The following is a 12,181-nucleotide window of genomic DNA, read 5'->3' on the forward strand; positions in this document are numbered from 1 at the left end:
CAGTGTGTTATTTTAATATATTTCAAAATGAAATGTATTTCTGTGATGCAAAGCTAAATTTTCAGCATTACTCCAGTCTTCAGTGTCACATGATCCTTCAGAAATCATTCTAATATGCTGATTTGCTGCTCAGGAAATGTTTCATATTATTATTAATGCTGTGCTTAATATTTTTGTGGAAATCATACATTTTCAGGATAATAAAGAACGGCATTTTAATATAATATTATATAAAAATTGAGATACTTTACAAAAATACTCCTAAGATACATTACAAAATATTGAAAATATTGTAAGTAATAAATAAATATATTTCAATACCTAAATGTATTTAGATATATATATTATACAAAAATTGTCTAATTACATAATACACTGAATTTAAATCATCTATTTTATTCTAAATCCTGAATCACAACTTAAAGTAAATCATAAAAATATTATCCGTTCTACTACAATTGGGAAGTGTTTACCATGCAATAAAAACAAGCCTTTTATGAAATTCTTAAGAGACCACTTAAGAAAAAGTAACATTCACTTTAAATCTCCTTTACAGCTATGAGTAACCTCTGTGTCAGTGCAGTTGAATCAAACCGTCTTCCCATCACATCCTCACAATTAGCTTCCCTTGGTTCTGCAAACTGCACATCAAATAACACCACATTACAGAGTCAATCATTCGTTCACTCTGATTGCAATAATTCCTTTCCTGTGTCACTCACAAAAGGACCATGTGGTCCTGGAGCAGCCGGCTTTTGTATGCTTTTTTGGGTCTCTCACTAGCTCTCTCTTTCTCGGTTTGCCACATTCAGGACAATTAGCTAATGGCCCTGCGTTCTTCCTGTCTGCTGTCTGGCAGAAGAATGACTGGGTCTTTATGAGGAGAGTCAGCACATGGACTGAGATCTCACACATGGGCCACATACAGACGGCGTATTAATAATGAACGGGTCAGTCTGCCAACTCAGGCTCTGAAGTCACACTGGACCATCACAGTCTCTTCTCAAACACACACTTTTCAGGCCGATTTGCCTCTTAAACTCGTTTGCACTTTAACGTCTGTGCTTTTAATCTGTAAGTGGTTTAAAGGGGTCATATGATGCGATTTCAAGTTTTCCTTTCTCTTTGGAGTGTTACAAGCTGATTGTGCATAGATAAGATCCCTGAAGTTGCAAAGACTAACGTCTCAAAACCAAAGAGATATTCTTTATCAAAGTTAAGACTCTGCCACGCCCCCCTAAAACGGCTCATTCTAACACGCCCCCACATATCTACCCCACTATGTGCACAATAATGATCTTTAAAAAAAGCATCATATGACCACTTTAAATCACGTCGTGCAGGAATTACCAGACAACCTGTTCCAACATTATGTAACCCGCTCAGCATGTCAGATCTAAAAAAAAAAAAAAAAAAAGGCAAGGCTTAAACGTCATTGCTAGCCTTGTGGGGTACAGCTGTTTCCCAGTATCCACGCGGTCACGTCGCATCAAAGCACGTCAGCATGGATGAATCTTTAGTAAGTGAGGGTTGTAAGCAGCTTAATAACTGTACAGACAACAGGAGTCAATAGATTATGGTGTAGAAATGTAGAAGATTGAGAAGAAATCCTCACTTTATGTTTTCAGAAACATGCTACGTTTTAAGTAAATGAAAACAACGAAGCGTGACTCATGACATGAGAAAAAACATGGAAGTAGCTAAAACAACAGCCGTCAAACAATGCGGTCAGATATATTTAACAATATTTACAGGACTTAAATTAGTTTGTTTGATTTTATTCAGCACATTTAACACGCAAAATGCAATGCGCATGTTAAAAGTAAGCATGCTAAACACAAAGCAACAAAAATGTACAGTAATGTTAAAGTATTACATTAGAAATCAAGTTTTTTGGTCATTTTTTTCAATGTTAAAATCCTTTTTTTTGAAGTGTAATTTGTCATTTTACATCAGTTATTTGTAAGTTGAATTCCCTAAAAAAGTGTTTTTAAAACATTGCTCAGTTTATTGGCACAGAAATTACACACTTAACCTTTAAAAAATAAATAAATCACATAAAAAATACAGATAACTTTATATTATATGTGACCCTGGAGCACAAAAGCAGTCATAAGTAGCAGGGGTGTATTTGTAGCAATAGCCAACAAAACATTGTATGGGTCAAAATTATCCATTTTTCTTTTATGCCAAAAATCATTAGGATATTAAGTAAAGATCATGCTCCATAAAGATATTTTGTAAATTTCCTACCGTAAATATATCAAAACTTAATTTTTGATTAGTAATTATATGCAATGCTAAGGACTTATTTTGGACAACTTTAAAGGCGATTTTCTCAATATTTAGATTTTTTTGCACCCTCAGATTCTAGATTTTCAAATAGTTGTATCTCGGCCAAATATTGTCCTATCCTAACAAACCATACATCAATGGAAAGCTTATTTATTCTTATTTATTTGATGTATAATTCTCAATTTCAAAAAACTGACCCTTATGACTGGTTTCATGGTCCAGGGTCACATATAAAAAATATAGAATTAAATGTAAAATAAATAAATTAATAAATATATTTACAAAACTTGTATTAAAATTGCCTCATTAAGTACTACATTTAATTAATAATAAATTAATTGAATAATTAATATGAATTATAAATAATAATGATTATAAATGCTGAATCACACATCTTTTAGTAAATAAAAAAATATGACCCATTATACTGGACTTATATTAAAATGTTAATTTTACTTTTAAAAATCATGTTAAAAATGAGTAAAACAAACATACATCTTTCATGAAATTCTTTAGAACTAACATTAAATATTTTTGGCCCATTTAAAAAGTGACATTTAAAACAAAAAACAAAACAAAACAATGCAAAAGACAAACCAAAGCAAAACGCTTGGCACAGTATACTGCAAATATTCTTGGCTCTTGTGACAAATTGTTTGTGATGTTGTTTTGATGTTGTGATGATTTTTACTTTATGTCACACTTTTTATTCAAAGAGACTTCAAAATAAGGAACATAACAAGCATTGAAAGAAGAGAAAGAAAAAAAAAATATTTCTTTCTCTTCTTTCAATGCTTGTTATGTTCCTTATTTTGAAGTCTCTTTGAATAAAAAGGGTCTGCTAAATGAATAAATTTAAAAGTAACTGTAAATAAAAGAAGTCAAATGAACACTGAAATGCACTGGAACACATTGCCTTCTGGAAAGCGCCTCACCTGATTGGTTGTCCCTGAGCTATCGCTGCGACTGAGAGCCTCTCCCTGAGACGCGGCGACAGACAGCGCCGACTGCTGGGAGGAGGATCGTGCTGCGGAGGCGGTCGGCGTGGAGAGCGAGCGCGGAAGTGAGGGCAGACTGTCCGTATCCGCTTCCGCCTCCTCTTCCTCCTCCTCCTCATCCTCCCCCATCTCCAGCTCGGCACCCAGATGGCAGAGCACCAGGTCCACCAGGTCCTCTTTCTCCCTGCAGGTGTCCGTGTTGATGTTTCGCAGCGTGAGGTACTGCCGCAGGTCTTTAACGCGGAGTCTCATTAACATGGGCCGCTGGAAGGCCGTGCCCCACAGCAGGTGGCAGGTGGAGCAGCGCCGCAGGTTCTCCTGCAGCACAGAACACAGCGAGCAGAAGCTCTTCTTGCAGTCTGAGCAAACGTGCTGCAAAGAGAGAGAGAGAGAGAGGATGAATCATTAAACAGCCAGCTAATATGTGTGCATTAGACTGGTGATTTAATTACGTCATGCTTTAGCTGTGTTGATTGACACTGACAGAACACCGACGCTTCCATCTGTAAATCACTGCGGCATGAACTTCATTTTTCAAGACACTTTCGAACTCTCAGAAGCAGGAGTCTCTGTCGGCAAGCCTGGTGGTGGTTATCAAATGCCACCATGCTGATGAATGAGCTGTTCAATCAAACCGTTGCACTCTGGCTTAATGTCAGTTCTATCCATCACATCTCTGCATATGTGTGCTGGTGTGAGCGTCTGCAGATGCATCACACGGTCTGGGCATCCGAGTGTCTGCAGACAGGTGTGAAAGTGCTGATAGGATTTCAAAACACTGATGCTTTGTGGAAAAGTTAACGCTCTGATCTTTCATCACTCCTGTCAGAATGCCAGACTTAGGAGGCAGATCAGTGTTTCCTCCACCTCTAGTGAGGAGCAATACTGTTATATATCAAAATATAGTAAAAACTTAATATAACTTATATAATATTTAATAATATTTCTATTTAAAATAATTGTTTTATTTTTAATACATTTAGCAGCCATTAGTCCAGTCTTCAGTGTTACATGATTCTTCATAAATCAAATGTGCTGATTTGCTGCTCAAAAAACATTTATTATTATTTTTTATCAAAAAAATCATACTGAAAATTGACAATTTTGAACAGAAGTGTGTGCGTGTATTATATATGATATGAATTAAACACTACAAAAATATAAATATATAAAAAAAAAAAAAAATTGCCAGTAAAAACACTAATCTGAGAAAAAATTTAATCTGTATCTATTCCATAATTCTATAACTTTCCATTGTGTTGACATCACTAACTGCTGCACATATAAAATTAACATGCAATGCATGTCCACTCTGCAAGCAAATAATTTGATTGGTGTGGTTCTTTTTAGTGAGTCAGATGAACTAACTTAAGAATCATTCTGAAAAGAACGCAGTCGCTGTTTAATTCATGGACTGAATTATTCAGAACTGATAGAGTATTTAAATAAATAGTATTTAAATAAAATAAAATGTATTTAAAAACCTCAATAGTAAAATAATAAATAAAAAGTAAAAAATAAACATAAGGTTTAACAAATAATATTATTTATTGTTTAGCATGTTGTTTATCCAAAATTTGTCAATGAGATATTATCACCAATTTTTGATTTAAGAATTCTGACCCATCAGAGCTTTAGACTAGTGGTTGTGTATGTTCTAAACACACACATTGTGTGGAATATGTGGGTTGGAATTTCATCAATGTAACTTCCCGCTCTCTTTTCCTTGTCATTTATCTCATCTCTCTACTTTCACTATCAAAAAAAAAAGACAAAACTCCTAAAATCATACTCCACAAACCTCAGGTGTCCTACCTTTCGTCTGAACACGGAGAAGGCCAGTCCGCAGGCTTTGCACGCCAGGCCTGCGCTTCCTGAGGTGGTGCTGCTGGGTGGGTAGGTGGAGTAACCAGCGCTGGGGGCGAAGCGGAACGGCCCGGCTCCGGTTCCAAAGCCCGGCTGCTGGGTGCGGACCGCCCCTGTGCCCATCACCTCGTTCAGCAGCCCGCAACATGATGCCCACATAGAGGAGGCCCCCGCCTGGAGAAGAAAGACATGTTACAGATATGTTCAGATGTAGGGCTGGGTATTGAGATAAATTTCAGATTTGAGTTTGATTCATTTGGAAATATACCAGGTTAAGAACATGTACATTTTTCTCAAGGAAAAAAATCGAATAATTCTGTAAACTGAATCCTATCAATTGGTACAGAAATACAATATTAAAAGTGAAAATTAACAACTGATTTTCATACTAAAGGCCATTGCACACCGAGTCCGAAATATTCGCACGTTGAAAAATAAATACGACAGCACGTTGTGTCAATCACGTTTGCACACTGCCACCGAAACTTTCGTTCGTCATAAAAAAATTTGGACCAGGTTCGATTTTCTGCAAGCTGACAGGGAACTTTCTAAAAAATGTAGCTTTTTTCCCCCTATAAATGTTAGGACAAAACATTCTTAAAGTAATGTTTATGAAACTTTCTTTAGTAATATTTGTTATTACTTAAATAATATTAGAACATTGTAACCGTTAAATAATGTTATAAACATGATAAGTAAACTGAATTATAAAAAATAAACAACAATGAAAATAAAGTTAGTAGAATGTTGTTGAAAACGTTTTTGTAACCTTTAAACAACATTCTAATCACACCAGGAAAACTAACATTTTAACATTCTTAGAGTATTAAAGAAACATTTAAATAACATAATATTTTGGGTGAAAATTAAGTTAGTAGAATGTTGTTAGAAACGTTTTTGTAAATTTAAAATAACATTCTAATCACACCAGGAAAACAGGACATTTTTTAATTTTTAGTTAGAATATTAAAGATAAACATTTAAGTAACGTTATATTTTGGGTGAAAATAAAGTTTGTCGAATGTTGTAAGAAACGTTTTTGTAACTTTTAAATAACATTCTATTCGCAACAAGAAAATGACATTTCAATGTTTTAGAAACATTTCCAAACAATGTTCTAACAATGTTTTAATACCTAAATTTGTTCCCTGGGTATTCAGATATGGAGTGTGTTATGATAAAGCAATGGCAAAAACTATCCTGTACTTTACCCCAGAGGGCAGATTTGTTTGCCAGACACTGATGAAATCAGGCACATATGCTTTACTGAACTTCACATTATGTAACTTGTACATCATAAACAACTGAATGCACTCAACTTCAACACTCAAAAAACTCTGCTAGTAATCAACTAAAATGAATCAATGCTTTGCAGGCCTTAAGTGAATCCTCAAGATATGATACAGTGTAAAAGGCTGTTAGAGCAAGACAAGGCCCGGCTAATTCTTAGCGCGCGTTTGGAGCATTAAAACGTGTCAGTACAGCAAAATGGCCGTGAGAGCTAAACAACTGAGATTAATGGACATGTCTCAGGTTTCAGCCAAATGCATGTGCAAACCAAACAATGCTTTCATAAGAATCATAAAAAGCAGACATTACCAGGCCTATTCTTTCTCTCCAATGATCTCTCCAAGTAAATTTAGAAGATGTTGGTTAAGTCAGTCGCTCTGCTGGATGTTTCATAACACTGCTGAATTTACTACAGCCATGAACTTCCCTAAAATCATGATCTGACTTAATGTAAAGTTACATTATATATACATATAAAGCAAACAAGCAGATCTATATTCATTTTTTGTTGTTGTTTATCTGAAATAGATTGTACCACGAAAATAATTTCTTTCAATAAATCAATAAAACAGAAGAAGCGGTGAAAATTTGTTCAGATATAGGGAAACAACTCAGAATTTCTGCTTGGCCCAATAAATAAATAAAACTAATTTCACAGATACAACTCTGAAATATAAAGTTCTTCTAACTTTATTTGTGCTACTAACCCTTTAGAAAAAAACATCTTAAAGTTGTGATGAAACATAAGTAGTGACAGATTTTTTCTTCTGTGTTGTGACGTTCATCCGAATTAACAAGATTATTGAAAAAAAAAAAAAATGTAGGGCAGGACTTGGTTCTGTTCATTGGTTGTTGATTGGATGGAGGCGGATCTGAATGCAAGCTTGATGTTGATTGTAAAAAGAAGCAGTGTTTTAGTGAACTAAATGACTTGGAGAAATCTGACATAAGTAACCAGAGAGAAGTTTGATGAAGCCTGAGTTTATTTTCATTTCCATTTAGAGTGTTACTTTTCAGTCCGCAGTCTAAAAGAGCAAACAAAACAATTCATGGTATCATCTCAGACAGGCACAAAATCACTTTCCAGGACATTTTCGTTCACTGTTCCCTGCTGGTGGAATGATCTTCCCAGCCCTATCTGGAATGCAGAAATCCTGACAATATTCAGGAAACAACTGAAAAGTTATCCTCACTGATCTAGCTTGTACTCTTCTAAATAATGTCCTAAACTTTGTATTACAAGCACTTATAGTGTTTATTTGCCCAATTATGATGAATTGCTAGATGTATTCCTCATTTGTAAGTCGCTTTGAATAAAAGTGTCTGCTAAATGAATAAATGTAAAACTCTGAACGTCTTTTATTAATTTGGGGCCACTAACATGGCAAACCTCGGCAAATCCAGTGATTATTTACTTGTTGTATCAAACTGGTACCTTGTAAAAATGACTGTTTCTTGGACTGAAAACTTACGGAAGTTGCGTAAAGTCAGCGAATCAGATTCATGCTCGGTCAGTGAATGGACAGTAAAACACAACATGCATAAGACCTCAAAACAAATAAAAACCTTTTTACAGGCAGTAACATTCAGTGATTCTTTAATCAATAAACCAAACAAACATCACCGTATTGACACTATAAACACGGCAGCTTTCTGTGACCCAACATGGCGTGATGTCTTGTCTCAGAATAACACTCCGGAGGTGGGGGGTGGGGGGAGGTTGGTGATGGAAGAATGCATCTTCTGTTTAAGAGCAGGACAATCGATGAGCTGAAATGAGCATACATGCATCCTATGGTGCAGAGCGACAGAGAGAGAGAGATGGGCTGAGAGGATCAAATCTGTTGCTGCTCTTACACACAGTGCAGAGCAGGTTAAGCCAAGCGGAGCTCTCCATTTGCCTTTGTTGTTTATACACTCACATACTGCTGGCCAATACTACGTTTGTAGCATCTTTCTGTATGTGTGAGCACACAATACTTTTTTAGATTCTTTCTCTTCTATAGAAAGACAACAGAGCACAAAATAAAATTATAAAATAAATATAAAATAAAAAACATCAAATTTAGGCTAATATAACAATTTAAATAAATATAATACCAAGGTTGCATTTATTTGATTAAAAAACAGTAGTACTAGTGATAATAGTAATATTGTGAAATATTTTTGCAATTTAAAATAACTGTTTGCTATTTTATTTTAAAATAGAATTTATTCCTGTGACGCAAAGCTGGATTTTCAGCAGCCATTAGCTACTCCAGCCTTCAGTGTCACATGATCCTTCAGAAGTCATTATTATCGATGTTAAAAACCATTTTGCTGCTTGATATTTTTGTGGAAATTCTGATAATTAATTTTTTGGGGGATTCTTTGATGAATAGAAATTTCCAAAGAACAGCATTTATTTGAAATATAAATCATTTGTAACATTATAAATGTCTTAAAGGGGTCATATGATGCTGCTAAAAAGAACAGTATTTTGTGTATTTGATGTAATGAAATGTGTTTATGCGGTTTAAAGTAAAAAAAAAAACTGAAAACTTACGGAAGTTGCGTAAAGTCAGCGAATCAGATTCATGCTCGGTCAGTGAATGGACAGTAAAACACAACATGCATAAGACCTCAAAACAAATAAAAACCTTTTTACAGGCAGTAACATTCAGTGATTCTTTAATCAATAAACCAAACAAACATCACCGTATTGACACTATAAACACGGCAGCTTTCTGTGACCCAACATGGCGTGATGTCTTGTCTCAGAATAACACTCCGGAGGTGGGGGGTGGGGGGAGGTCAGTGATGGAAGAATGCATCTTCTGTTTAAGAGCAGGACAATCGATGAGCTGAAATGAGCATACATGCATCCTATGGTGCAGAGCGACAGAGAGAGAGAGATGGGCTGAGAGGATCAAATCTGTTGCTGCTCTTACACACAGTGCAGAGCAGGTTAAGCCAAGCGGAGCTCTCCATTTGCCTTTGTTGTTTATACACTCACATACTGCTGGCCAATACTACGTTTGTAGCATCTTTCTGTATGTGTGAGCACACAATACTTTTTTAGATTCTTTCTCTTCTATAGAAAGACAACAGAGCACAAAATAAAATTATAAAATAAATATAAAATAAAAAACATCAAATTTAGGCTAATATAACAATTTAAATAAATATAATACCAAGGTTGCATTTATTTGATTAAAAAACAGTAGTACTAGTGATAATAGTAATATTGTGAAATATTTTTGCAATTTAAAATAACTGTTTGCTATTTTATTTTAAAATAGAATTTATTCCTGTGACGCAAAGCTGGATTTTCAGCAGCCATTAGCTACTCCAGCCTTCAGTGTCACATGATCCTTCAGAAGTCATTATTATCGATGTTAAAAACCATTTTGCTGCTTGATATTTTTGTGGAAATTCTGATAATTAATTTTTTGGGGGATTCTTTGATGAATAGAAATTTCCAAAGAACAGCATTTATTTGAAATATAAATCATTTGTAACATTATAAATGTCTTAAAGGGGTCATATGATGCTGCTAAAAAGAACAGTATTTTGTGTATTTGATGTAATGAAATGTGTTTATGCCAGCCCGGGGTCGTCACATGTCCTTCCAGACGCTCCTTCGTCGAAATTGCCGGCCGCGCCATTCTCAAGCCCGCCGCCTCTGCTCACTCTAAAGGCCCTTTCACACGGGACGCGGCAAGCGGTGGAATCGCCGCGCAGCTGCCGCTTTCTCTTGTAGTGGAATCGTTTTGTGCAGTTGAGGCGGTGGTCGCGTTGCGGTCTCGGAGCGGACGTTGCCATAGCTATAATTGTCAACATCACCTTTGTATTTACTAAAAACTAAATAAAACATAACGGAAATTTGTGTTTGTGTCATTCTGCCATTAATTGTTGTCATTATTTACCTTTTTTTTTCGTTTGGCACAAGTGAAGTTGTTTTTGATGATTTGCCTAAAGAGAATACCCGTGAGGTAACGATTGAATTGAATATAATTTTATTTATGTCTCTGTATGAGATTTTAGATGGGTCATACAGTTCTGGGAAATCTAGGCTATTACACTTAAAACAAACTTCTCCTCTATTTTTTCAATAGGCAGTTCAGTTCAATGTTCACTGATTGGTTGAAACCGACGCGGCTGCCGCTGCCGCTCACAAAAAGATTAAATATTTTTATCTTTGGCGGCGCCTGCCGCGAAGCGCCTTGCCCGTGGAAGCGGCAGGATTTTGGCTCGGCTTGCGCTCCGCCTCTGCGCCGCCAGCGGAACCGCCCGCGTTTTACCGCTTTCCGCATGTCTCCCATTGAGAATGAACTAGACACTCGCGACTGCCACGTACCGTATGAAAGGGCCTTACCCCCCCCGCCGTTCCTCACGCTAGCCCCCGGCCTCTGCTCACTGTAGGTCGCCGCCGCCGCCGCTCACTCTAGGCCGCCGTGTGTGACGTGGTTTCGTTGTGAAAGCGAAACTACTTTGTTTGGCCTTCCAAAAATGGACACGACTAGAAATCAGTGGTTAAGTTGTATTTACAACACTGTTCCAGAACACTTCAACCCAAATATTCAGATGTGTGCAGCACATTTTATGGAGGACTGTTTCCTGATCCTGGGAGAGTAGACTATCATTACACCAAATACACAAAATACTGTTCTTTTTAGCAGCATCATATGACCCCTTTAACAAAGCAGTAGTGTACTAACATAAAAAAAACATAGTTATGAGAAAATGCCAAAATGCTATAGTAGCAATCACTATAATATTTATAGGAAACAAATATATTTGTTATATAATATGTCTAGCCAGTGAGTCTTTATAATCACTGTCTAACGAAGCCACTTCAGCAACCACATCCCTTCATGCTGAAATGTGTGCTGGCACTGGCAGGTCACTCATATTTCCTGTTTATCAGATTCTAAATATTGTTGGCTGTTTATGAAGTGCGGGCTGGCTTTGAGTGGAGTCCCTCTGGCAGTGCGCTCAGTATTTGAGCAGTATGGCAGTTAGCGTGATCTCCATGTTGCGTAACATAAGGTCAGGGCATGAAGTCGCTGCTCGTGCTTCGGTCTGGCAGAGAGCCTGTGCCACAGCTTCCCTCTGTCACTTCAATTAGAGACCCATGAGCTCAGCGAGGCGGCCACGTCCATCACAAAACCACCGCAGCTCATCCACTGTCTACACCCAACATCTCTCTTCTTAGCAGTTTTTGTGTAATTATGCATTTGTTACTAGGGCTAATATAGATAACTAAAACTAAAATCATTAAAAATGTGCAATGTCCGAACTGATTGCACTATATTTTATGTATAATCAATTTAAAATCAGTTTTAAATTAATTTTAAACCTCTTAAATCAATTTTTAAATCATTTTCAAAGTTTTTAAATTCCTTGTTTTATTGTTGTGATTATTGTTTTTATTATTATTTTCTTTTCTTTTATGTAAAGCACTTTGAATTACCATTGTGTATGAAATGTGCTATATAAATAAACTTGCCTTTCCTTACCTTGCCTTAAAGAAATAATAACATTTTGTTACTTGATATAATATAAAAGTTAACTGAAAAAAAAATTCTAAAAAAAGGCACCATTTCTCATTTTTGTTTAGTTTAACTTGATGTTATAAAATAAAAATTAATACAATTTCAAATTAAATTAAAGTGAAAATGAAATAAAAACTCATTTAAAATAATAAAAACTATAGCAGAATCTAAATGATAATAAATAAATGATAAAAA

At 35.8% G+C, this 12,181-nt stretch overlaps 1 protein-coding gene across 3 annotated transcripts in view; it reads right to left on the reverse strand.

Annotated features, from left to right (window-relative positions):
• The window catches only part of LOC107758664 (E3 ubiquitin-protein ligase RNF34-like), a 28,940-nt gene that overhangs the window by 8,637 nt on the left and 8,122 nt on the right, over positions 1–12,181 (reverse strand). For all 3 annotated transcript variants that reach the window (XM_016576464.1, XM_016576463.1, XM_016576462.1), the window contains exons 2-3: positions 5,109–5,333; positions 3,231–3,665 (exon numbers count right to left, since the gene is read on the reverse strand). In XM_016576464.1, the coding sequence (XP_016431950.1) occupies positions 3,231–3,665; positions 5,109–5,333 (660 nt within the window). The remainder of the gene's footprint in view (positions 1–3,230; positions 3,666–5,108; positions 5,334–12,181) is intronic.

The sequence above is a fragment of the Sinocyclocheilus rhinocerous genome, unplaced genomic scaffold (assembly GCF_001515625.1).
Source record: "Sinocyclocheilus rhinocerous isolate Xijiao unplaced genomic scaffold, SAMN03320098_v1.1 scaffold623, whole genome shotgun sequence".
NCBI lineage: Eukaryota > Metazoa > Chordata > Actinopteri > Cypriniformes > Cyprinidae > Sinocyclocheilus > Sinocyclocheilus rhinocerous.